The 27,479-nt window shown below is 59.2% G+C and overlaps 1 protein-coding gene across 2 annotated transcripts in view; it reads right to left on the reverse strand.

The window, feature by feature from the left end:
• EEFSEC (eukaryotic elongation factor, selenocysteine-tRNA specific) overlaps positions 1-27,479 on the reverse strand; it is a 116,671-nt gene that overhangs the window by 45,114 nt on the left and 44,078 nt on the right. For both annotated transcript variants that reach the window (XM_081276099.1, XM_081276100.1), the window contains exons 2-4: positions 27,246-27,453; positions 19,137-19,233; positions 16,889-17,053 (exon numbers count right to left, since the gene is read on the reverse strand). In XM_081276099.1, the coding sequence (XP_081132225.1) occupies positions 16,889-17,053; positions 19,137-19,233; positions 27,246-27,453 (470 nt within the window). The remainder of the gene's footprint in view (positions 1-16,888; positions 17,054-19,136; positions 19,234-27,245; positions 27,454-27,479) is intronic.

Consider the following 27,479-nt stretch of genomic DNA (forward strand, 5'->3'; position numbering starts at 1 on the left):
CTCCCAGGAGGCTCCCCTGCTCTCTGGCCTTCCTGAGTCCTCCAGGCCATGCCCAGGCCACCGTCACCGCTGTCATCCGCCCACAGGAATCTTCAGCGTCACCCGGCTCATCTGCGTTCTTGCTGAGTTTTGCAGGAGGGACCATAAAGGGTCACCAACGGACTCCAGAGCAGGGACACGGCAGGACGCCTGTCCTGTGGCCACCAACACGTGGAAACCAACACGGCGGCCAGAGAGCCCCTGAGCTGGGGACCAGACAGCCCTGAGACGCTGCCTGGGGGTCGAGGGAGGAGCCGCGACCACACCCCGAGACAGTTTCCCCCAGGGACTTCAGGTGGGGCCCGCACCAGGGGGACGCTGGGGAGGACGCACGGGGGACGGCAGGGGGTCCGTCAGCAAGGGGACCACCCCAGCTCTGGCCTCCGTGGAGGAGCTGGATAAAGACCCCCTGATTGTCCCCGAGAAAGACGGGGACAACGGGGAGGGGGACTCAGTGGGCCAGGAAGCCCAAGGACAGAAAGAAAGGGGCCAGGCCTCAGCGGAGGGCTGGACAGGTCAAGGGGACGGACAGACACCAAGGGTCGGGGGGGTCGTTGGTATCAGGAAGAAACCATGGGACTGCCGTGGGGTCTGAGACCAGAGAGGTGACAAAGGTGTCACGGTCACATCCATGATCAGCTTCTCCTAAAGACACAACAACGAAAGACGAGAGAGGGGAGAACGGGAAGAACTGAGTGTGGATGGGCGTGTGCACACGGGTGTGTCGGGGTGTGTCGGGGTGTGTGCGCGGGGGGTGCGAGTCCTAGTTGTCAAAGCTACAAACCAGGCCCCGGCCCTCGGGGAGACCCCCCTGCATTGACACAGGTGACCAAATGCCACATGGAGTTTAGAGAGGAGGGTCGTCAGGCCACAGAGAAACACGGAGAAACACGACCCGACACAGGAGCAGGCTGCTGTCTGTCCCCGAGCACCAGTGAGTGAAAGTGAGAGATGTCACCAACAGCCGGAACCCGACACTTAGAGACAAGTGACCATGAAACTGCACTTAAGGGCTGGAGATGTGGCTCAAGCGGTAGCGCGCTGGCCTGGCATGCGTGCGGCCCGGGTTCGATCCTCAGCACCACATACCAACAAAGATGTTGTGTCCGCCGAGAAGTAAAAAATAAATATTAAAAATTCTCTCTCTCTCTCTCTCTCACTCTCTCTCCTCTCAAAAACAAAGATATTGTGTCCACCTAAAGCTAAAAATTAAAAAATCAAAAACAAAACGTGCACGTAAAACCAGGGAGCAGGGCTGGGGGGAGCCGAGGCCCCGACCGGTGGAAGGTGTACCATGTTCATGGACTGCTGGGCCAACGCCGATGTCGATTGTCCCCACCACGTTTTATAGATTCCACCCAATGTCAACCAGAATCCCCACAAGCTTTTGCTTTTAAACAAAAATTAAGTAGATTTGAAAATTTCTGTGGATGCAGAGAAACCAGACAAACAAAACCAGTGTTTGAAAGGAACAAAGTTCACAGACTCACTGCCTGATCTGACCTCTACTGTGAAGGTACAGTGACCAGACGGCCTGAGGTCACAGCCAAAGGAGACGTGCAAGTCAACAGCACCGAACGGACTCCAGAAATAGACCCACAAATATTGTCATTCAATTTTTTTTTTAAATAAAAATGCCAAAGATATTCAATGGGGAAAGGCAAATCTTCTCAACTAAAAGGCACCCAAACAGGACTGGGGGTTGGGGCTCAGGGGAGAGTGCTCCCCTAACATGGGCAAGGCCCTGAGTTCGATCCTCAGCTCCACATAAAAATAAATTCATTAACAATATTGTTTTTTTTAAAAAGCACCAAAACAATGACATAAACATATTTACAAAAACACCCGCCCTTGCTTCACACTATGCAAGAAATCAACTGGAAACAGAACCCAGACCTAGATATAAAGCCACACCCACAAAGCTTCCAGAAGGGCACACGGGAGGTCACCCTCCCAGCCTTGGGGGAGACAGATGCAAATTTTCTTAGGACACAAAAGCATAAGCCCCATAAAAAAATGCCTGAAGTTCATCAAAACTAAGACCCTTCCCAAAATATCATTAATTAACAGAATGAGAAGACAACCCACAGCTCAGAGGAATGACCTCAGTAAGTGTTTTCTGGTAACAGCCTTGTGCCCCAGACGTTAGAACTCTTATACAACAGCAAGACAGACAAGCTGACGTGCAAAGGAACTGAGTGCTTATGGACAGACTGTCCAGAGAGGAAAACAAGGCTCAGGGAGGCCAGGTGCAGTGGCCCATGCCCGTTGTCCCAGCAACTCGGGAGGCTGAGGCAGGAGGATCGCAAGGTGGAGGCCAGCCTCAGCCACTGAGCAAGGCCCTGAGCCACTCAGGGAGACCCTGTCTCTAAATAAAATAGAAAAAGGGGCTGGGGACGGGGCTCAGGGGTTGGGGGACCCTGGGTTCAATCCCTGGTGCTACTACCTCCCCACACCGGGGTTAAGTGACAGGGGGACATGCTCCGATGTGCAAGAATTGTTTTTGCAAAGAAACCAGAAATGGTCCTGGGTGGGAACGTATTTTACATCTTTTACATAATTCAGATCTTTTTCCTGTTGTGAGAACCCACTGCCTATTTTTTTTAACAATTAAAAAATTAAGCTAAACGTTATCGTTGCTGCATTCCGCACCGGCTGTGACCCAAGATGGACCCTCTCCTCAGGGCACTTTGGTGACCCTGCCCAGCCCTGGGACAGAGGGCGTCTGGGGTCTCTCGAAGTCCAGCTCAGCGCACCAGGCTCCCCGGCCCCTGCCAGCCCGGCTTCCCCATGTGGGGCGTCCAGTGTCACAGAGGCCTCCGTGAAGCCAAGGCCACCAAGGAGAGGTGTCATTGCTAAGTGGTTCCCCCCTTCATCGGTCCCCTTGGCTCTGACTCAGGTCACAGATCACGTGGAGACTCCGGCTACCCAGGGTCCTGGACATCCCTCCACGTCTCCCTCCCTCATCTGTGCCCTGCACCTTTTCCCACGGTAGCTACTGTTCTTTATGAGCCCATGTCCCAGTGGCCTAATGGCAAGAAGGCCACCAAGTCATGTTCCAACATGCAGAGGGACATTTCACCATGTTAAGGGCCACATTTGCTCCCAGGGTTTACTCTTCCAAATGCCTGTCTGCACAGCAGCACTCTATTCCCACAGGAGGTGGACTTAGAGGCCTGTAGGGGACCCATGTCCAAAGCAACCTCTGCTGACCCATTGCTGTGGCCCACGCCTGTCCTCCCAGCAGCTCAGGAGGCTGATGCAGGAGGATCGCAAGTTGGAGGCCAGCCTCCATAACTAACTAGCGAGACCCTGAGCAACTCAGCGAGACCCTGTCTCTAAATAAAATAGAAAAAGGGCTGGGGACGGGGCTCAGGGGCTCAGCACCCCTGGGTTCAATCCCTGGGACCAAAAAGAAAAATAACCCTAATATTGAATGAAACGAGCAAGCCTAGAGTAGGGTACACAGAGCCCGTCACCATACAGCTTGAGAACATAGAAAACCGTGCCACGTATTCGTGACTACAAACATGTGGGGGAAATGTTTACATCAAATTCCAGATAGAAAAAAAAAAAAAAACCTAACCAGCAGAGCAAATTGATGAGTGTAGAGTTATTGTCGAGTAACAAGAGATGGTTGAAGTTAAGCTTTGCCGTGTGTGTTGTTAAAAGCCCTGAGAACCGCCAACGTGCTGCAGAGACTCAGGAAAGCCAGGAAGAGGCTGGGGAGGGGCCAGGCTCTAGGTGCCTGCAAGACCTAGAAGCTGGTCCCAGAGGTGGGACAAGGGCAGGGTGAGGGAGCACGTAGTCTTCACTGCATTGGTGACTACAGGGGCAGCACGAAGAAGGGAACTAGGGCCTTATGGTGGCGCACACCTGTGATCCCAGTGGCTCTGGAGGCTGAGGCAGGAGGATCGCAAGGTGGAGGCCAGCCTCTGCAAAAGTGAGATCCTGAGCAGCTCAGGGAGACCCTGTGTCTAAATAAAACACAAAATAGGGCTGGGGACAGGGCTCAGAGGTCAAGGGCCCCTGAGTTCAATCCCTGGGGTCCCCCCAAAAAGATGCCAACTGGGAAGACCCGAAGGCAGATGTTCCTACAGGCAGGACCCAGGCACTTGATGGGGCCCGGCAGTATGTGGCCCTGGCTCTGCAGCCACACTGTCAGCGATGCCCAGAGGCCCGGGTGACCAGGCCTCTGGAAGTGCCTGTACCGTGCACGGTCCATCTGGAGCCTCCCCAGGGGCCGCACAACCCCTCACCCCCCCGCACCTCTGCTGGGTCCATGTGTGGGGGGCCCACGGCACCCCGGGTCTCTTCCCACCCAGACGGTTCTCGTTCTTTCTCCAAACGCCACCGGAGGCCACATGCAGCCACTGCCAGGCGGGGCCAGCTCCCCACATCCACGCAGAGCCCCTCAATCCCTCCTGCTGGGAACCCCTCCATATCTGGGGCCCCCAAAGCCCATCAGACCCGTGGCTCGTGCCCAGGCCACCTGGGGTCTCCTATGGAGGTCCACACGGGGCCGGGGTCCCCTGCCACTGGCCAGGCCATCAGCACCTACAGGGCCGTCTCATGGGCATTTCCTCTGCCCTGACCTCCCAGCACCGGCTGCTCTTTCCAAGGTGCTGAGTCATCAGGAAGGAGGCTCCTGGCCTCTTCTAGGAAGGACGAGACCATCCGAGCGGCCTCCCAGATGCAGATGACACACGATGACTGTGCGCTCTGCTGGCAGCTCCGTGAGTACTTGATCTCCGTTTGTGCAGAGGAAGGATGCCCAGGTTGTGTGGGGGAGGCCGGGACAGGAGGCCCCACAGCGGGGTGGCCACGGGACTGCAGGGTCCCATGGTGAGGCCACACTGTGCGCTCTGTAGGGCTGAGCAGGGAGATGACCACGCGCACATGTGATCACAAGGGGACAGGAGACCATTCGTCTGTCCTTGGAGTAGGGTGGAAACTTTGGTGGTGAGCAACTCTAGCTTTTAAAAACCTGAGTAAAATATGAAAATGAGTCCTCCTCCCACTTGGGGTGCAAGTGAAGCTGTTCCCCAGTCTCCAGGGTGGACACCTTTGTGGGTCTTAGAAATGGACCATGTGGAAATGAACAGGTGACAGCAGCATCACCCAGGTGTCACCACCCACCAGGACACCCTGTTCTGCCAAGGTGTGGGCCACCCTGTGAGCCAGCAGGGCCCTTGCCTAGGTCCTGACTCCCAGGGGAGACAGTGGGGACACACCCTGGCCAATGAGCCCTGGCTCGGAAGCACTGCTGGGCAGAGGGAGCTCAAGGGCAGCCCGAGCACCCAGGAGGCAGTTTTTATGGTGCTTAACCCCTGTACCCCATCCCCACCCCTTTTTAAAAAATTGAGACAGGGCCTCACTGAGTTGCTGAGGCTGGCCTCCAATTTGCGATCCTCCGGCCTCAGCCTCCAAGTCCCTGGGGTTACAAGGCCCCACGCCCGGAGGCCTTGACCTTCCAGTTACAGAAGCAAATCAATTTCCCTTCCTTTGCTCTGCGCATCTGGGCCGGTTCCTCTCCCTGGACCTGTCCTTCCAGACACCAACCGAACGGCTGCCCTGGCTGCCCTGCGGGGCTGCCCGGGACAGGAACGAGGCTAAGCCCTGAGGCCTCCAGGCTCCGTGGGTCCCGGCGACAGCGCGGGCTCCAGGTGCCCCACAGTTCTGCAGCGGCCCAGCGGCCCCCAGGGGCGGAGCAGGGGACAGGACCCCGGCAGCGGCCTTGCACACGAGGCTCGCTACGGGGAAGGAGGAGCCTTCAGAACGGCACGGCAGGTCTCGGACAGAAAGCACGGCCTGTCCCCCAAAGAAGCCTCTCATTTAGGAGATGCCTAGCCACACAGCCCCAGCGTCCCACTCCATGGCCCATGGCCGACTTCCGCACAGCCCCAGCTTTCACTTCCGGGCCCATGGCTGACTTCCGGTTAAGCACCACAGTCCCACTTCCTGGCCCATGGCCGACTTCCGGCTTGGCCACAGCATCCGGTTCATGGCCTAAGGCCGACTTCAATTACAGTCCCAGCATCCCATTCCCTACCCCATGGCCAACTTTCAGCACAACCCCAACATCCCACTTCCGGACCCATGGCTGACTTCCGGTTACAACTTAGCGTCCCAGTTCCGGGCCCATGGCCGACTTCTGGTTCCGTCCACAAGTCCCACTTCCGGGCCCATGGTCGACTTCCGGTTATGCCCCAGGGTCCCTCTTCCGGGTCCATGGCTAACTTCCGGGTTACGCCCCAAGGTCCCACTCCCTGGCCTATGGCCGACTTTCAGTTAGGCTCCAAAGTCCTACTTCCTGGCCCAAGGCCGACTTCCGGTTAGCCCCCAAGGTCCCAGTTCCTGGCCTATGGCTGACTTCCGGCTCAGCCCCAGTGTCCCACTCCCTGGCCCATGGCTGACTTCCGGCTGGGCCCCAGCATTCCACTCCCTGGCCCATGGCTGACTTCCGGCTGGGCCCCAGCATCCCACTCCCTGGCCCATGGCCAACTTTCGGCACAACCTCAAAGTTCCACTGTCTGGCCCATGGCCGACTTCCATGACAGTCCCAGCGTCCCACTTCCGGGCCCATATCCGACTTCCAGCGTGGCCCCCGCGCTCCACTTCCTGCCAGCCCTGCTGGCTTCCCACAGGCTCTCAGGCCCCGCCTGGCCTGGATCCCGCACAGCCGCCTGAGAAACGGATGGAGCCAGTCGTGGCCAAGGGGGCTCCGGCCCAGAGCAGGGAGGCCCGCAGCAGAGCCGATCAGGGCTGCACCCACGATCAGGGCTGCACCCACGAGCCAGGCCGCCTCTCCAGGAGGGGACAGTCCCCCGTGTCACCCCACCTGGCGATCGGCTGCTGCCAGCCCTCACCGGGAGCCACCCCGGCCCGCGCCCAGGGCCCGCTGTGCGTGCAGCGCCGGCTGCGCGTGGCCCTGCGGGTCTGCTTCCAATTGCGCTGGAACCGTCTACCTGATAAACAAAAGCAGATCCAAAACAACCTTTGGCGAGCGGCATATTTTTAAAAGAAAGACGGTCCAGCGAGCTGGCAGGGGGACAGCCTGAGCAAACAAACGCGGTCAAGGCAAACATCCGTGGTGCACATCAAACGTCCCCCAAAGGGCTGCCCGTGAACCGCGACCGGCAGCGGGAAGGGGGAAGGGGGCTGAGCCTGGCGCACCCCGGGCCCGGTCAGATCGGCCTCCTGCTTCCCCCACGCTGGGAGGCTGGCATTTCGTAGGGGTCACAGGGTGAGGTCCTGGCTGCAGCCAGGAGGCCACGTGTCTGCTCAGCAGGGAGAGGGCCAGGTGGTCTGATGGCCCTGGGGAGGTGGCAGCCGGGGCCTGTGGGAGTCAGATTCCAGAGACAGGCTGGGTGGTGGCCTCTGGGTCTCCTGGTGGAACTTCGTCCAAGGCTGATCGGGGCAGTCCAAGGTCTGCCCCTGCCTGCCTGGGTTCTCACGGCCACCACCGCTCCGTCTACTGCCCACCCGTCCTCTGTGACAGAACGCAGGGGACCAGAGTGTAGGGGCTGCTGGCCCAGGACCCAGGGCCACCTTAGAGGCCGCTGGCCTCGCAACTACAACTTTATCAACCGGCTCTGGAAAGCTCTGGAGCTGGGGGATCCTAGTGCTGACCAGAGGGTCCCAGAGGGCCCGCTGGCCCTGCCGCAGTCCCCTGGGACACAGCTGCACTGCCCCACGCGCCCCTCCAGCACCCTCCACGGTGGGGACCCTCTAGGACTCCTGGCACCGAGCCCTCGCCCCCTTCCTGCCCGGCTTCCTGGGGCTCTTGAGCCTCCTTGGCCGCCCCACCCCCAACACACAGCTTCCCCCTGTGCACAGAAGTTTCTGGAACACCATTGCTAGAAGTGGGCTGGAGGAGGCCACAGCACACAAGACCCCTCCTCTCTCAACCCCAAGTGTCAGCTACAAGGGAGAGGGACCTGAAGGAACTGCAGAGCCCAAGGTCAAGCAGCACTAGCAAGCCAGGGTCACTCCCAGGACTCAACAGAGGCTGGAGACAGGCGGGACACAGAGAGGCCAAACCCGGGGACCATGCCAAGGATATTACTAACCATCACAAGCTCACAGGACACAGGGGCAGGGGGAGGGACCAGACCCACACATCAAACAGGGTCTCCCTGAGATGCTTAGGACCTCACTAAGCTGCTGAGGCTGGCCTCCACCTTGCAATCCTCCTGCCTCAGCCTCCCAAGTCACTGGGATGACAAGCGTAGGCCACTTGCTCATGCAGCGCCATTCTTGAAGGGTGGGGCCAGGTTATCCTGCCTGGCAGGCCTGGGGCCAAGGACCTGAAGGGACTGCCAGGTAAGAGCACGCTTCTGATAAACAGAAGTTTGTCACTGTCACCACCAACAGGCAGAGACTCCTTGGCCTGGCCTGTGGAGAGCTGGAGTGGAAGGGTGTGGCTGGTCTTCCATAAAGAGAGCAGTCCCTGCAGAAGGGACAAAAGTATTTGTATATGCTAATGTGCAGGAGGCAGGAGACAGCAGGGGACAAGCACAAAACAACAGGTCTTCTGTGCTTTTCTGAGGAGGGGAAGAGAAGAAAAGGGAGGGGGAGGGGCTGAGAGCCTGAGAGAGAGCCTGGAGACAGCTGGGGGAGGGGCGGGGAGGGACTGCAGCTGCCCCCACTGAGCAGGCCCCAAAGAGGGGACCCAGGAGGCTAGAGGGGTGCATGTCAAGGGGAACACAGGGCAAGGCAGGCCAAGGAGCTGTGCCGGGGCCACGGGGGGCCAGGGCAAGCAGCATGGCAGCCACATATACGCACAGGGTGGCACAGGCCTGTGATCCCAGCAGCTGGGGAGGCTGAGGCAGGAGGATCGCAAGGTGGAGGCCAGCCTCAGCAGCTTAGCGAGGCCCTAAGCCACTCAGCGAGACCCTGTCTCTAAATAAAATAGAAAAAGGGCTGGGGACGGGGCTCAGGGGCGAAGCACCCCTGGGGTCAATCCCTGGAATCAAAAAAATAAAACCAAAAATGGGCACTGGGTGACCCTGAGCCCACCCAGAGGCAGGGAGGCAGGCCTTCTCCAGCCTCCCGAGGAGCGGCCCTGGGAATCCCCACCCAGCAGCCTCCCCAGCAGAGCTCAGCTTTCCAGGCCAAGGCCGGTGAGAAGGAGGCGGGCGGGCGAGCAGAACAAAAGTTGTTCTTTCTCTGGTCCTTTGTGTTTTTTTTCCCTTTCAGCAAAGCCACACAAGACACAGATGAATACCAGCTTGTTGTCAGCCGCGCACCAGTGACGTGGGCGAACATGAAAACCTCCTTCAGTCCCCTGGATTCCAGTGACTCGGGCTCCCCCAGGACGCGGCCGGGTTCCCAGTGGGCTGGGCCTCCTTCCAGATCTTTCTGGATGCACCAGCCCACAGAAGTGCGCACACGCGCCGGCTCTCCTGTCGAGTGGGACCGAGTCCCCCGGGTGTCCCAAGAGTGGCTGGGCACTCAGTGTTGCATTTGTCATGCTGATTCGCAGGGCACCCTGGCCCTCCCATGAGGCGGTCCTTGGGGTTGTCTTCCTGCAGGGATTTACATCACTGCAAAATCGCCAACGTTCTAGAACTTTCTAGAACTTTCCAGAACTTTCTAGAACTTGCTGAATCTCCTCCACATGGGACCTCGGGGTCTATATAAGCAGTCCCCTGTCGCTGTGTGCTGTGCTGGTCGCAGTGAACACCTCGGTGGTGACACTCTTGTGTTCCTTTGAATAGGCAGAGAAGAGACTTCGGAATGCAGCCCTGTTGGTGGCCAGAGGAGCCCATGTGGGCGCTGACCAGCAGTGGATCACAGTTCAGGGTCCAGCTGGCCCTGCACCCTGGGGCCATCTGGTGTCCCCTGACTCTTGTGGCTGCTCCACTTCATGCTCAGCCCAGGTCATGCTTCCATCCAGGAAGCTGCCTGGTGGGTCCCTCAGGGGACACTGGCCTGGGCATGTTTTTGTTTTTCTTGGTCCCAGGGACTGAACCCAGGGGCCCTCCACCCCTGAGCCCCGTCCCCAGCCCTGTTTTGCATTTTATTTAGAGACAGGGTCTCGCTGAGTTGCTCAGGGCCTTGCTAAGTGGCTGAGGCTGGCCTCCACCTTGTGATCCTCCTGCCTCAGCCTCCTGAGTCCCTGGGATGACAGGTGAGCTACCGCTCCCAGCCCCTGGGACATCATTGTCATGATAATTCTGGCAATTGTTGGGACAGAGACTTCTTGGGCACAGAAGGCAAATGCCAAAGCAGAGAAGCCCGACTTTGGGTTCAGCACCCACAGGGTTAAGCGGCTCACTGTCCGGGCCTCCTTCCTGCCCGCCTGCCTGCTTCAAGGACTGCATTAAGCGGCCAGGAGACGGCCCTGCCCGCGCACCGTCTGGTTTGCATTAGCGGCGCTGTGCTGGCCCCTGTCCCTCTGGCGGCCTGCCTCCCTCCTGCCCCTCACTCCGCCCCAGCGCAAAAGAAAATACCAGGTCCACGTTCAAACCCGCTCCCCGGCTCAGCTCAACTCCTGACCTTCCGCCCGCTCACCCCGTGGGGCTTTTTCTCGGTGGCAGCAGCAGCAGCAGCGCAGTGGGCAGCCTGGGGGAGCAGGGCCCTGCCCTCTGTGACCAGCTGCCCTCCCAGGGTGTCCCCGGAAGCACCCTGCCCTCTACCCAAGAATGTCACAGCTAGTGCCACCCACACCAGGACATCTCCTGAGTCCCTTAGGAGCCTGTGAGGCAGGTGGGGCCACCGAGGGCTCGCAAGCCTGTTTCACCCCAGACTTGTCTTAGGTCGGCTTACTCTAGAGCTGGCCAACGTTCTGGAACTTTCCAGAACTTTCTAGAATGTTCTAGAACTTGCTAAATCTCCCCCAACGTACTGAAACCCCACCCAGGATCCCAGCTATATCCACGCTCAGCTCCAGACTGCTTGGACATGGAGTCATTGGCTGGCTGCTCCTCGAGCCAGAGATGGGGGGCCTCCTGCCATGTCCCCCCCCCACCGGGGCCTGCCAACCCACCTCCTCAGTGGCAAGGCCTGGGCCACCACCTCAGTCTCCCCGTGCTACGGCCTCCTGCCTCCAGTCCCCAGGAAGTGACGCTCCCCACAAGCCCATCCTCCACACCGCCTGTCTCCCCTCGCACACCAGCACCCCCTACATCACCCACACCACGCCACCCACCTCGACCTGCAGCTGGCCCACCTGGGGAGTCTGGGCCCACCTTCCTCTCCGGTGCCTCTAGCCCACCTCTCCGAGCTCAGCCAAACCCCTTACCCAGCCTTCACACTCACTGAGCTATCTCCCACCACAGGGCCTTGGCACTTGCTAGAATTTTCTATTTGGACCAGGGATTGAACCCAGGGGTGCTTAACCCATGAGTCCCGTCCCCAGCCCTTTTATATTTTACTTAGACACAGGGTCTCGCTGAGTTGCTCAGGGCCTTGCCATGGCTGAGGCTGGCCTCCACCTTATGATCCTCCTGCCTCAGCCTCCCGACCTGTTGGATGACAGATGTGTGCCTCCATACCCAGCTAGAACGTCCTCTGACCCACACTCCCTCCTCCTACAGACTGGGCGAGCCTGCTCTGACAGTGGCCTAGGTCAGGTCCCCTGTCCTCTGCTCAGGCCAGTCTTCCTGTCCCTGGAAGGCCCTCCCTCGGGCTCACACTGGGAAGGGGCTGCTGCCCCCACGTCTGATGATAGTGTCCTCCACAGCCAGCCAGGGAGGTGGCTTATCGCCTGGGGGCGGGGGACTGCAGTGATGTCCTTAGCAGCCCTGTCCAGCCCTGGCCCAGAATCAGCTCATTTAAATACTTGGGAAAAGAAAAAAAAATCTGGGCACTCTGAGTGGCAGGAATCTGTTTTCCAACAAGAACAAGTTGTAAGGCAGCATTTTAGGGCGACTTCAAACAAGAGCAGCAGCAGCCCCTCCCCGCCCCATGACAGGCCACAGCCTGGGGGCCATGAGAGCAGTGTTCACGGGGTTTTTATTAAAAGAAGGAATCGGAAATATTCTGCTGAAGTGGCTCATGGGCTTCATGCACACCCAGGGGACACCCCGCTTTCCTTCAAGGAGAAAAAGAAAGGTCGCAGCAGAGGTCCCCACTGCAGCCAAGGCAGGAGGGGCCAGGTCAGGGGGCTGCAGGGGCCAACTGGGGAAGGACAGGGACAGTGGAGCCCGCGTCCCTGAGGGGAGCCACCAGCGGTGCAGGGGGGCACTTCCCGGATATTCCTGAAGCACATCCTGGGTGCTTCTTAGAGCACTTCCTGGAGTGCTTTCTGGATACTTCTTGGGGCTAGCCAACGTTCTGGAACTTTCTGGAACTTTCTGAGGATTTCCTGGATACTTCCTGGAGCTAGCCAACGTTCTGGAACTTTCTGGAACTTTCTAGAACTTTCTGAGGATTTCCTGGATACTTCCTGGAGCTAGCCAACGTTCTGGAACTTTCTGGAACTTTCTAGAACTTTCTGAGGATTTCCTGGATACTTCCTGGAGCTAGCCAACGTTCTGGAACTTTCTAGAACTTTCTGAGGATTTCCTGGATACTTCCTGGAGCTAGCCAACGTTCTGGAACTTTCTGGAACTTTCTGAGGATTTCCTGGATACTTCCTGGAGCTAGCCAACATTCTGGAACTTTCTGGAACTTTCTAGAACTTTCTGAGGATTTCCTGGATACTTCCTGGAGCTAGCCAACGTTCTGGAACTTTCTGGAACTTTCTGAGGATTTCCTGGATACTTCCTGGAGCTAGCCAACGTTCTGGAACTTTCTAGAACTTTCTGAGGATTTCCTGGATACTTCCTGGAGCTAGCCAACGTTCTGGAACTTTCTGGAACTTTCTGAGGATTTCCTGGATACTTCCTGGAGCTAGCCAACGTTCTGGAACTTTCTGGAACTTTCTAGAACTTTCTGAGGATTTCCTGGATACTTCCTGGAGCTAGCCAACGTTCTGGAACTTTCTAGAACTTGCTGTGGATTTCCTGGGAACTTCCTGGGTACCTCTTGGAGCTCTTCCTGGAGGATTTCCTCAAGCGCTCCCTGTGCCCCACCCTGGCTGCTGCCCTGACCCGGGCCTCGGTCCCCACCTGCTCCCCGCCCTCTCCCCTCCTCAGCCCAGCTCGCCCCAGGCTCCTCCCCTAGATGTCTGAGTGGCCAGGTCCCTTTGTCACACAGTCTCCCCGGGAAGTGCTCCAGACCCTCAGAGACCCTCTGGCTCTCAGCCCCTCACCATAGAGACAGCCCTGATGCTAAAGACCCGTTCGGCAAGGGCCGATGGTGGCCTGCCTCACCTGCCCTGTCCCCTGTGGCCTGGCCAGGCCTGCACGTGGCAGGAGCTCTGTGGCGACTGCTGACTGAGCCAGCTGCACGCGTCATGTGAAGCCGTCACCTCCTTTTACCCCAACACCCCTCAGAGCGGACACGTTCTACTGTTTCCTCATTTTGCAGACTTGGGAGCTCAGAGAGGTCAAGTCACCAAGGCTGCACAGCAAATCAGACATCAGAGCCCAAGGCTGCCCCCAAACTGTCCGAGAAAAAGACTCGCTTCAGGTGATCTGCTTATCGGGAGCCCAGGGACCCGACTGTTATGAAAATTAATTCCCTGGCTTCAGCTGACTGCGACTTGGGGACTGCTGAGGGACAGAGAGTTTTGTTTAATTTTTTATTTGTTCTTCTTAGCCCTCTGTGACGGCAGCGAGCATCCTGCCATGTCCCACCTACACGGGGTGTGACGTCCCACTCCTGTGGCTGGACCTGCTGCGGGGTGTCCCTGGTCGTGGGTTCCTCTGTGAACATGGGAAAGGGACGTCCATCCATTCCCCTGTCTCTCCCAGTCCCTCCCCTCCCTTCCCTGTGTCTCATCCAGTGAACTTCTACTCTCCCCTCTTATTGTGGGTCAGTATCTGCATGTCAGAGAGGACACTCAGCCTTTGGAATTTGGGGACTGGCGGATTTCACTCAGCGTGATCGTCTTCAGCTCCACCCATTTACCCGCAAAAATCATAAAGCCATTCTTTTTCATGGCTGAGTAATATTCCATTGGGATCAAGACTGTTCGGTAAGCACTAGTTGTTCCAGGCCCACTTTCCGCCCAACACCTGAGAGTTAAAGAGCGACGGGTCGGACCCCATTACCCCCAAACCCAAGAGCAGAGGCTGCTTATGGGATTAATTCCACATGGGGCAAGCATCAGGGCCTTGACCTGGGGTCCAAGGCAGGAGGGACAGGGGACGACTGGAGGACGGGGCAGGGCCATAGGCCAGAGTGAGTCAGGAGGAGGCTGCGGTGCTCAGGACACCCCAGGGGGCCCCTGATTTATGAGCCAGCAGGGCCACTGCACAGACTGCAGACCTGGGTGCCAGGCCACACAGCCCAGGACCCCCCACCCTGCGCTGGGAGACCTGCTGAGCTCCCCAGGCCCCAGACCCCTCAGCTGCAGGGCACCTTTGTAGTGTCCCTGTCACCCCTTGTCCGAGAAGCAGGCTGGAAGCCACTGTACCCAGCACCCTGCCCGCATGAGGGGACAGGGACAGCCAGCCCTGTGTGCACACACCCCCAGTCTGGGCTGGGACATGTGCTCAGTGCTTTGGACACTTTCTGATGTCACAACCCCCAGAGCCACACCACAGCGCGGAGCATTGCCAGCCCCAGGTCTTGAGGCCGCGTCTTCCCCGGGTGGAGGCTGGGAGAGCAGAAGGCCGGGCAGAGGCTGGCGGCCTCCCTGGGCTGCGGGGCGCCCTCCCTGCCTCGCTGGCCTGCTCCCCCACTTCTGGCTCCTGTAATGAGCCCCAGCTGGGATGGACGGGGGCAGCCGCGGGACCGTGGCCAGGGGAAGAAGGCCACTGTTTATTTGGACTGGCCGCGCCCCGCCCCCACGGGAGTTCACACGGTCAGAAGTGTCCGAGTCGATTAGGGAAATCTGACAGGGACGTCCCTGGGCCCGGGGAGAGGGCCGTGGCCTGCGGTGGCCTCTTACGCACAGGCGCGGGTCACCAGTCCTGCCAGGCGAGGATGGGCAGGGTGAGGGGTCAGGAGTCCCTGGACCCGGGCCTCTAAAGTGGGCCTCACCCTGGAGCCTGGGAAGGGCCAGGCCACCCCCAGGCTGGTAGCTGCCCAGGGCCTGAGACCCTGCCTAGGACCATGGGGGACCCGAGGCCTTCTCTGGCTTCAGTCGGGTCATTTCCTAGGAGTGTCGCGACACAGGACACCAGGCCCCAGCTTCGGACCAGGCACGGTTCCCACAGTTCTGGAGGCCGGAAGTCCCCATGCGCCTGTTGGGTCAGTCCCCGAGGCTGTGAGGGACCCTGGCCCTGCACCCCACCACCTCGCCCCTTCTCCACAGGGACGGCCTGCTGAGAACCACTGCGTCACCTCTTCTGTCTCCTATAAGGTCACCTGTCACCAGAATCAATGTCCACCCCTGTTGTGGTCAGCTATCTTGCCACAGTGACTCCAGGACCCTCCAGCACCACTGCAGAGGGGGACGGTGGACGTGGGGCCCAGGGTGTCCCAGGTCCCAGTCCACAGACGGCGGCTCCACTCCTGGCCGAGGGGAGGCAGGACACCATGGAGGAAGAGTGTGGGGAGGGAGCAGCTCCCATGGGGACCAGGGAGCAGGGACTCCACTCTCCAGGGACAAATAGAGACCCCAAGCCACAGCCCCAGGGCCACCTCCTCCCCACACCCCACCAGGGGCCACCAGGGGTCCCCAGGGAGCCATTCACTGCTGGGGTTCAAGCCTCACACCCCTCACTCCTCCTCTGGACCCTCCTGCATCACCTCCCAGGGTGGCTCTGGGGACACCCACACCAGGACAACTGGCAATGGCTTTGCAGATTAAAGGTGCTCACGACCCTCCTCTTCCTCCAGAGGCACCCTGACATCTTGGGGAGCGGCCAGGACCTTCCCTTGGTCACACACAGCGGTCTGTCTGCATGATCTTCCGTCGTGTTTTCTAGGATCTGCTCACGGCTGAGAGCGGCTGGTGGACAGGGCTGTCCTGGGTCTCAGGAGGAGGGGCCCGGACCCAGCATTGGGGACAGGCCGGGCCACGCCCTCTGGCTCCTGCTGCCACGTCCCCCGAGTCGGGGGCCCTCACCCCTGAAGGAGGCGTCGGCCTCAACACCATCAAAGGGGACTGGGGTGACCCCCGAGGTCCCTTCACCTGGTGCAGCCGGCTCACTCCTGTCCCCCTCCCTGTCCCGACCGCGCTGCCCCAGACCAGGACGGCTCACGCTGTGTCATTCTGTGACCACGTGGGGGGACCATGGTGCCCTGTGAGGTGCTCAGACACGACTCTGGACCACTCAGAGCTGTTTCACCCCAGACTTCTCTTAGGTCCACTTACTTTCTAGAGCTGGCCAACGTTCTAGAACTTTCTAGAACTTTCTGACCTCCCCAGCATACTGAAACCCCAGCCGGGAGGGTGATTTTTCATTCAGACAACTAACCCTGACATTGGCAGCCGTGGGGCAGAGCAGGGTCTCCGGGAACTCAAGAACCCAGAGACAGCCGTGGCCACGCCTGTCACCCCAGCAGCCTGGAGGCTGAGGCCGGAGGATCGCCAGTTGGAGGCCAGCCTCAGCAACTCAGCGCGACCCTGTCTCTAAATAAAAAGGGCTGGGATGTGGCTCTGTGACCGAGCGTCCCTGGCAGGTGCGAGGCCCTGGGCTCACCTCCTGGGGACCCCCGCTGGGGACCTCACAGGCCTCGTGCTGTTAGGGGGACAGGGCGAGCAGTCGGTCTGGAATCCAAGGCAGGACGGGTGGGAGCCAGGGAGGGGCCAGGCCCAGGAGGCCCTCGGGGGCACACCCGGCCAAGGACGGTCCCCTCCCCTGCTGCTGGAGGGGACACCAGACAGACGGCAGTCCTGACTGACCTTGAGGGCGGGGATCTCCACGCTGTCGCCGAGGCTGATGGAGCCTGAGAGGACGGTCCCCGTCAGGACGGTACCTTGGCCCTTGATGGAGAAGCAGTGGTCCACGGACATGAGGAACGGGCCCGAGGGGTCTCTCGTCGGGATGGAGATCTGCGACCTCAGGAGCTGCAGAAGAGACCCTGCTGCCACAGCCTGTCGGCAAGGGCCAGGGGCCAAGGGCCAGGGGCGCAGTGGGGGAGGGAGGGGGCCTACAGAAACTCGGGAATCCAGGGACACGGTGGTCACCCCAGGAGCCCGGAGGCTGAGGCAGGAGGATCGCAAGTTGGAGGCCAGCCTCAGCCACTTAGTGCAACCAGGGTCAGGGCATGTCCAAGGCAAGGCGAGGACTGGCCAGGCACCAGGCCCTGTGAGCTGCCCAGGTCAGAGGGACCCCCAGAAGCAGGCCAGGCTGCTGCTGTGTGTCCAGCAGCTTCTGCTCAGTAAGGAGGAAGGGGGCACTGGGCTGGGGACCCCCTCACACTCTCCTGGGGTCGCTCAGCTAGGACCCCTGCCTGTGGCCCCCACCTCCCAAGGCCTGCAGGACCTGGTAAGCCCCGGGTGCCAGGCAGGCCGCGTCTCCCCCCTGTCATCTCGGGTTCCTGCCACTGTGAGCCCAGAGCCCCAGGTGGCCCAGTCTCAGCTGCCCCCTGACCACACCCTGGAGGGCCACCCCTACACAACCAGGCACCAGAGGTCACACGCTGTCCTGGGGATTTTTTTTTTTCTTGATCCTGGGGATTGAACCCAGGGACACTTAACCCCGGAGCCCTGTCCCCAGCCCTTTTTATATCTTATCTAGAGACGGGGTCTCGCTGAGTGGCTGAGGCTGGCCTCCACCTTGCAATCCTCCTGCCTCAGCCTCCAGAGCCATTGGGATTGCAGGTGTGGGCCACCGCGCCTGGCCATACACTGTTTTGGTCATCTATCTCATGGGCTCTGAGGACCTCAAGAGTGTCTAGAAGCTGGTGCCATATCTGGGGGACAGTCACATGAAGAGCAGAGAGGGCAGGAGGAGGGAAGGCCTGTGTGTGGAGGTCACAGGACAAGAGCGGTCAGTGGGCAACCCCGTGGCCACTTCTCCAGGGCCCGACAGAGACAGAGGGGGTCTGGCTCGTGGCCAGCACAGCCCCCACGCTCTGTCCGTCTGTTTGGCCCCGCTGGCCCGCTTTCCATGTGCCACCTACATGCTCCGAGATGCTGTCGGGGCCGATGACCAATCAACACACGAGCATCGGCACCACGTCCCTCCCTCCGGTTTGCTCCCTCCGGCTTCCCGAGGGGGCAGGTTGTCACACAAGTATTCAGCGGGGAGCGTTCCAAAGTTTGAGTTTTGTGATAACAATTCCTTTGGAAAAGCAGGGAAATTCAAAACAGGCTTGGCCTGAGATTTGAGGAGAGGTTCTTAAAGGAATGTACAGGCCTCTCCGAGCCACATTCTGGTGGGTTTTCCTTGAATCAAAACAACTGTCCCTGCCTGTCACCCCAGGGCCCTGGGAGGCTGAGACAGGAGGATCACGGGTTCAAGGCCAGCCTCCGCCAAAGCGAGGCCCTGAGCAACCCAGTGAGACCCTGTCTCTAAATAAAATACAAAACAGGGCTGGGGACGGGGCTCAGAGGTCCAGGGCCCCTGGAGGCAGGGGACCACAGAGCTGAGCCCCAGCAACCAGCCTGGGTCTGAACCTCAGCTTTCCGATGCACTTGCTGAGCCACCCTGGGCAAGTCACTTAACCTCTCTGAACCCCAGCCCCCTCCTGGGGAACACAGAAGCCTCCCAGGGTTGCTGAGAACGTTGGCCACCATGGACGGAACCGCAGTCCTGCCCCAGGGCCAGGCGCAGGATCCCTCTGCCCAGAGTGGCCCTGAGTGGCCCAGAGTGCCCAGCAGTGGGGCCCTGCCACCTTCCTGGATACCAGGGCCCATGCAGGACTGCCCCCTCCTGCCTGTTACTGGAGGGATGGAGGTGAAGCTTCTAGAATAGCCAACGTGGCCCAGGTCCCAGGCTGTGGGCCACTTGGTGGGGGTGGTCAGAGGAGGGGCGGCCAGATGGAGGCCAGGGTGAGGAGGCCCGTGGAGTCTTGGGCTGGGGGTAGAGGCCTGAGGCCGGGCAGGCCCGAGGGTGGTGGCTGAGGTCTCTCCCTGGGAAGGAGCCGCAGGGTGTGACAGGGCGGAGGGTCGGCCACAGGGGCTCGGGCAGCCGGGGTCTGGGTACCTGGATGAGCTCTGGGATCCCCTGAGGAGCCTCCGTTTCGGGGGCCTCCGGGCCCCCAGGCTTGGCCGCCACGGGAATGATGGGTGCACCCCGGAACCTGCAACCAAGGGACAGCAGCATTAGGGGACAAGGCGGTCAGCAGGCCGCGGAGCAGCAGGCGGACTAGCAGGCACGACAGGGGACACGTGCCACCCACTGTCGGGGGACACCAGGAGACACCTCGCGTGGGGGCACCGGAAGGAAGGGGCCCCCCTGGGCCCTGAGGTCCTCCTCAGAGGCCACCCAGGAATCCACAGGGACCCCCGGCCCCCGCCTGTGGCCCCCCAAGGACAAGAGACCGTCGTCCCAGATTCCCCAGAGACGGGACCCTGGGTGGCTCCGTGGGACCCTGAACAGGGCTGGGGAGGGGGCTCGGTGGCTCACACCCTGGTCCAGTCCCTGCACCAGACAATAAAACAGGAGGCTGGAGGCCAGGAGGGGCCACCCGCACCTCTGTCACCTTGCTCCCGGCCAGCGGGGACCCTGGGGTGGCCGGACCCCCACCCCGCATCCTGAGGGACCCCGCCACTGTCACATGACAGACCCCAGCGGCTGGACCAGGAGGGCTGTGAGCCTGGGGCCTGAGCCCTGGCCCCGGGGGCTGGGTCCCCAGAGTGTCCCCCACACGCCTGCCCAGTGACACAGATCCCGGGCCTCGGGAGACTGCGGCAGCATGAAGACCCCTGGGCAGACCCCGACCTGCCACCGAGTCAGAGAGACGTCAGGCCTGTCCCTCGGAGGAGCAGGCAGGAGCCTGTTGAGGGGACAGGAAAGGGGACACTCTCGGGGGACAGAGTGGGTCCTCTCAGAGAGGACAGGGACCAGGGCCTCTCCTGCTCCCCAGTGTTATTGGGGGTCCCAGAGAAGTGTCCCTCCCAGGTCCCCTCTTGACTCTGACTGACAGCAGGTGACATCAGACAATCAGGTCCCCACTGCCGTGGCAGCTCTGGGTCCCCTGGGCCATGGTGACAGCTCTAACTGAACTTCATGGTCAGGAGGAGCCACCTTCTCTCCCAGAGTTGCAGGACCTGGTCACAGAAGTGTCCCCTTCAGGGTGACCTGGTCCCTCTTGCCCATGTCACTTGGGTCTGCATTGCTCCCACAGTGAGCAGGCCGTTTGCTGAGGACGGTGACACACCCTGTCACTGAGGCCAGGTGGAGCTCAGGTTAGTGGCCTCTTGGGAGTCACAGGGGTTGGGGACAGCACCGAGGACCTGCCTCACAGCCTCATGTCCCTCCATCGTCGTCCCCTGTCCCCTGACCACGGTGGCCGCTGGTCTCTGGAAACCAGACCAGAAGGCGGAGCCTAGTGCGGCCACCCGGCCCCCAACCCAGGCACCAGGAGGGGACGACAAAGCCCCACAGTGCCCCGCTCCTGTCCCCTCCTGTCAGTGCGACCTGTGACCCTGGCCGGCCACCGCCCCTCCCACAGCCTCCCACCCGCTGCCCCCAGGACGCTCCCGCACCCACTGTCTCATCAGGGGACCCTAACTGAGAAGTGCAGTCTCCTGTCACGACCTAAATGGCAGACCTCGGCCACTTGTCACCCCCAAGGTGGCACAGACGCCCCCCCCAGGGGCTCCACCTCCCAGGTGGCCAGGAGCTGTGCCTCCCGCCCACAGGGAGTCCCGGGCCTGGCACCCGGGAGCAGAGCACCCAGACTGGGCAGCACCTGCGGGTCACAGGCCGGGGCAGCGGGTGCCTCCTGGGCTTCTGTCCCACCAGCCGACCTGTGCGCTGAAGGCCACGGGTGCTGCCGCTGAGTTGGAAATGCCAGTCCCCAGTGTCACTTTAACAACATGATTCAATGCAGCATCACGAAAAAGCAGCGTAAAAAAAGAGATAAGGCCTGTCGTCCCAGCCGCTGGGGAGGCTGAGGCAGGAGGATCGCCAGGTGGAGGCCAGCCTCAGCCACTGAGTGAGGCCCTGAGCCGCTCAGGGAGACCCTGTCTCTCAATAAAATCCAAAACAGGGCTGGGGACGGGGCTCAGGGGTCGAGGACCCTGGTGCAGTCCCAAGCCCCCAAGAAAAGAGGGAACAGGCCCAGATTCAAACAGGAGGCCCACCCCGGGGACACCACGGCCAGCAACGCTGTCCTGACAGCAAGGGGCGGCGCCACACGGCCCCCAGCTCCTCTGTCACAAGTCACCTGTCGCCGTCACCAAGCAGAAACGCACGTGTGTGTCAAGATGTTCTGTCCGAGGTCCGCACGTGTCACTTTTTGACAATCTTGGCTCCCAGGGACTTGTCTGATCACCCTGCAGCCCCCCCCCAGGGGACAAGAGGCCCACCCCTGCAGCCACCCAGAGGGACATGAGGGGACCCGGGGCTGCTCCACGCTCGGCAGGCCCGACTCACGCGGGCAAGGCCTGTTCAGACGCTGGGGACACTCTGAAGACAATAGTGGCCCAACTGGGGACATTGGCTGGACCCAAGGCGCTAACGGACAACCAGGCAGGACGGTCCCTCCTGTGACCTTCAGCCACGCGGGCTGCTGCCCCTCGCTCTGCGCCCCTCAGACCCACCTGCCCAAGACCCTCCGGGCCACGTGCCCAGACTTCAGCAGGACACAGGAGCCACCCAGAAGGGACAACTGAACAGACGAGTCCCTCCAAGAACCCGCTGCCCCCAGGTCTCACCCCCGGGCCAGAAAGAACCTTCTAGAAGCCCGTCCCCAGACCCAGTCCTGCCAGTTTCCCCCGGGGACCCGGGTCACTGTCCCTGCCGTCCCCCGCTTCTCTAAGAGAACTCGGATGCAGGCCGTGTGACGGGACGTCTCCCACCTGCCACTAGAGCTGACAGCCCACGTCCCCTGCCAAAGAGACGACGCTGTGTGACAGGAGAGGAGAGGGCCACCGACCCACAGGACCATCACGGGCCCAAGTCCCACAGCCCCTGCGGCTCCCCTGACCGTCCCCTCAAAAGGTCACTTCTACCCAGGGTCTTGCAGAAGGCCTGTCCCCAAGGTGGCCCTGAGAGCCCGCTGTCCCCAACCCTCCAGGCCAGGTCCCACCTGCGCTGCTCCCCGGCTCACGGTCTGGGAAGGAGCCCTCGGCCTGAGCCACCTGTCTGCTGTGTGGACGTCCCTGTCCCTCCTCGGTCCCCGCATCTTATCGTGACTCCGACCCATTCCCCCGAGCGTCACTGGAGTTCTGCCCTGGATGGCCCTTGTCACCCAGGTGCCCAAATGCTCTCCAAAAACTGGACACAGCCCTGTCCCAGCCCCTGACTGTGACGACCTACCAGGACTCGGGGCCACCAGGCCCTCCCTCCCGACCTCAGGACCGTGACGCCCAGGAAGCAGCCGACACCCGGGCCGGTGCCAAGGCCCCTGACGGTCTGTCCCAGCCTCTCCTGCTCGGCCTCCCCAGGCCCGCGGGTGTTTGGAGGAGCCCAAGCCTCGCCCAGGGCCCGTCTCGGCTCACACGGCTACTGCCACCTCTTTGACCCAATCAGGCCACCACAGCCCAGGCCAGCTGTGCCACTGGGCAGCCTTGCAAAGGGGACACCAGAGTCAGAAAAGAGAATTTAAAGAGGACAGAGAAGGAAAAAGAATTAAGCCAGGTGCAGTGAGGCCCACCTGTCATCCCAGCAGCTGGGGAGGCTGAGGCAGGAGGATCGCAAGGTGGAGGCCAGCCTCAGCAACTCAGCGAGGCCCTGAGCCACTCAGGGAGACCCTGTCTCTAAATAAAACGCAAAATAGGGCTGGGGACGGGGCTCAGGGGTCAAGGGCCCCTGAGATCCATCCCGGGTACCCCTACCACCCCCCCAAAAGTGTCTTCAAAGCCAGAAACACGTGTCTGGGGGGAAGATGGGCCAAGGGTGGTGTCAGATGATAACATTTAGCGGAAAAAAATAAACAGAAAAGTCCAGAACGCCGAATCGTGTCAACGTGGTGATAACAACCACCTCGAATTGTGTACCTGTGGGGAAGCCGGCCGGGGAGACGGGAGGAAACATTTTAATTTGATGCATTGGGAAGATTGGGGTGCGTGTGGATGTCCCATTTTGATTTCCGCGAACATTGATAAATGCTTATGCGCGAGTCATTTTAAATGCTTTCAGAGATAAAGAAATCACAAAGAAAAACAATCAAAGAGCGAGGCGACGTGCAAATCAGGAACTTCTATGTGTCCAAAAAAAAAAAGGAACCCGGATGGAGGGACCCACAGCTGGGGGGATGGCCAGGTGGGCAGGAGGCTGGCAGCACCTTGGTGGATATTAGACACACAGATATTAAAATGACCAGAGGCCAACAGACCAAGTATATGTGCCCAGGTCACAGACACACAAGCACACGAGTCTGAGGCCCTTAGGGGAGATGTGCCATGTCCCCACTGATTCAAGAGTCCTATGTCAAAAATGAGAATAAAATGACATTTCCATTTTAAAGTTTCAAATATATTTTGAAGGCAGATATATTTTCAACATATGAACCCAAGTTAGTTGTTCAGTCATGTGTAAACAGGAGAACCCGTTTAGAAAATAACATGGCAGGCCGGGCACCATGGTGTACACCTGTCGTCCCCAACAGCTCAGGAGGCTGAGGCAGGAGGATCGTAAAGTGGAGGCCAGCCTCAGTAACTTAGCAAGGCCCTAAGCCACTCAGGAAGACCCTGTCGGTAATTAAATTTTTAAAAGGCTGGGGATGGGGCTCAGTGGGTAAGTGCCCCCTGGGTTCAATCCCTGGTACAAAAAAAAAAAAAAAAGAACTTTTGTATATGAGAGGACCCTGCCAAGAAATCAAAATGACAATCTACGGACTCCTCGAGAAGAATCACAAATCCTACCTATGGCAGGGGTCAGTGTATAAATCTGCAATTCAACAACAATCCAATTAAAATGGGCAAACAATATAAATATTTTTTCCATGAAGTTATACAAATGGCCAATAATCCCCCCTGGGATCTCGACGTCACTAGTCATTAAAAACAACAGCCTCATTTCGTAGCTCCTGGGGCTGTTTTTGGAGGGTGACGGTGGCAGGGACTGCACCCATGGCACTTCACCACTGAGCTACACCGCAGCCTTTTCTTTACTCAGCTATTGAATCATGTTATTTTTTTTTTCAGATAGGATCTTGTCAAGTTGCTGACAGCCTCACTAAGTTACCGAGGCTGGCCTCCAACGTGCAATCCTCCTGTCTCAGCCTCCCCAGCTGCTGGGACGACAGGCGCGTGCCACAGCACCCAGCTAGATATTTTATATAAATCTATCAGTGTATGTATAAATGCCATATTACATATATCTGTGTATCTATCGGGGTGTACGGGGTAGAACATGTTGGGCAAACACTCGAGCCTGGAGCCGCCACCTAGCCCCACTAAGAGTATATATTCAAAGGACTTGAAATGAGGGACTTAAACAGATATCTATCTCTACCCCCAAATTCGCAGCACGATCATTCATAACAGACAGGGAACGACACCAGTGTCCATTAAGAGAAGGATGGATCAACAATACAGGGCCCAGTTACCCCACAGAATACTATACAGCCACAAAAAAGAAGCCAAGTTCTGAAACCCGGTACAATATAAATAGAATTTCTTGAAAACTTTATGGTCTGTGACATGCAGGATTCCCCTCAGCTCAGGGACCTAGAACAGGTGAAATTCACAGACAGAAAGCAGAACAAAGGTTCCTAGAGGAACAGGAAGAATTGCTTCATGGGTATTGAACTGACTTGGGAGACTGTGAAAAGGTTTTGGGAGATGAGTAGAAAGTATCGTGACTGTATTTGAGGTCACTGGATCGCACAGTTACAAGTGTTGAAAATGATAAATATTGTGTCTATTTTACCACAATAAAAAAAAAAATAAGTGACAGGGTGCAGTGGCTCACCCCTGTCATCCCAGCAGCTTGGGAGGCTGAGGCAGGAGGATCGCAAGGTAGAGGCCAGCCTCAGCAACTCAGCGAGACCCTGTCTCTGAATAAAATAGAAAAAGGGCTGGGGACGGGGCTCAGGGACCCCTGGGACATCAAATCATGTTAAAAAAGATTGAAAGTCCCCACCAAGGGACCGTCCCCTTTGGTCTGTCATGAAATCTGTCATTTGACCTTCAACTACTTGACATTCCAACAGGAAGAGCCAGCTCAGCCTGCCAATGAGGGTCTCCCTTCACTGTCACTCATCGACGTGGCCAAGGACGCACTGACCCTCCAGAGTCCCTCCGCCCTTCCCAGAAGGTCCCATTCCTGGAGTCAATGACGGCGACACTGGACGGCGCTTTCTGTGCAGGGTCCCCGAGACCTGTTCTGCGCTCTGTGACAAGTAAATAAAGCGGCAGGGAGATCAAATAACTCACTCCAAAGGAGATATGATTTTTTATCTCCCTTTTCACAGCCCCAGGCCCACTTCCGCCGGGAGCCGCCGCTCTGCATGCTCCTGCGACACTTATCTAAACGTGTCGATCGTATCGGATTGATGAATTTTGGTCACAAAAGGCAGCGCAGGAAAATCTTTTATGACATATTTGGTGCCTTCACGGGGCTGGGGCTTTAATTTAAGCAACTGGAGGATTCTGCGGAAGAGCTGCAGGTGGGAGATTCTGGAAATAAAAAAAAAACAACATCATAAATGGAGAAGCAGATCCATCTCTGCGACAAGGACACAAAGAGCCTCTCCTGGCGGCTTCCACGGGCAGAGGCAGGAGGTGGACGGGGCAGGATATTGTCCCTGGCTGCATAGCCAAGGGGAGGCCTCCCTGTCGCCCGGTGACCGCTGTTTAGTATGGATCACCAGGGACACGGGCCCCGCAGAGGAGGAGGCTGGGGACAATGAGGCTGTGGGGACAGGGACATGGGCTGAGTTGCTGGGCCTCATCAGAATCGGTGATTGGGACTGAGCGACCGGCCTGAGCGACCAGGTGGCTCTGGGTCCCCGGAGGCCCACCTGCCTCTCGCTCCCTGGTCCAGCACAGGGACGCGGCCACCTTCCTGGGCCCCCTGAGTGTCGTCAGGAGCAAGTGCTGTGGGGGGTCCTGCTACAGGTCCCCCCAGGTGGCCTCCTTCGCTCTACACAGCCTCAACCCAGGAAGGTGCCTGTCCTCCCTGGGCACACGCTCAGCCCAGACGCCTCGGCCTCCCCCCTGCTCACCCTGGGTCCTTCGCACGAGTCCAGCCTCCCACCTGCGGACGGTGATCCGATGGTGACCTCCCTCAGTCACCGCGTCCCTGCACAAACGTCTCCAATGACTTCCCACTCTATTTTTTTTAAAAACTAAAGATTGAACCCCAAGGTGCTGATCACTGACTGATCCCCGTCCCCAGCCCTTTTTCTATTTTATTGAGAGACAGGGCCTCACTCAGTGGCTGAGGCTGGCCTCCACCTGGCGATCCTCCTGCCTCAGCCTCCTGAGTCGCTGGGACACAGGTATGTGCCACCGCACCCGCACGACTTCCTACCGTCTACAAAATAAAACTGTCAGCTCCTAGGCAGGAAAAGCCACCGAGGTCCCTTGTCACACAGGTTAGCATTTCCAAATGTGGTCTCCAGCAGCAACGTCCGTCGGTCTGTCCTCCTACCCAACTTGACAAACCTCTGTGACAAAAACAGTCACCCACCCAAATTCCTAGCCCGGTGTTGATGGTCCAGTTGTAGAGACGCAGACGCAGACAGAGCAGGATTCTAGGTCTCCCTGGAGCTGAGGTCTGCTGGGAAACACGGGCGGGACTCTGTCCCCACCCAGGGAATTCGAGAGGACGGGACCTACGTCCACAGGCCCAGGCCCTGCACGCGGGGGAACCCAGGGGCGCTTCACCCCTGAGCCCGTCCCCAGCCCTTTTTCTATTTTATTTTGAGACAGGGTCTTTCTGATTGGCTGAGGGTCTTGCTGAGTGGCTGAGGCTGGCCTCCAACTTGCGATCCTCCTGCCTCAGCCTCCTGAGTCTCTAGGATTCCAGGCCTGCACCACGGCAGCCACAATTTGGGGCTTCTTTTGAGCAGCACCTTCACATTCACCCGACTCAATGTGGCCCTTGATGTGGCCAGGGCCTGCCCAGTCCCTGTCGATGACAAGCAGCGCCCCAGACGGCCTCTCCCATGGGACCGTGTCTCGAGGGCAGACCTACTTGGTGCTCTCCAGGGTCTTCTGCATCTTCCTCGTCATCTTGTCGATGGCCGCCTGCCTCTTCCCTTCGGGTAACAGGTCTATCTTGTTCAGCACCACGACCAGCTTCTCGCAGGCGATCTGACCGATGACGAGGCACTCCGCCGACTGGGTCTGCATCCCCTTGGTCACATCGATGACCAGCATCATCAGATCAATGATCTGGGCCCCTGGGACAGAGAAGAGCAGGTTAGAA

The sequence above is a fragment of the Spermophilus citellus genome, assembly GCF_964194105.1.
Source record: "Spermophilus citellus genome assembly, chromosome: 19".
In the NCBI taxonomy this organism is placed as follows: domain Eukaryota; kingdom Metazoa; phylum Chordata; class Mammalia; order Rodentia; family Sciuridae; genus Spermophilus; species Spermophilus citellus.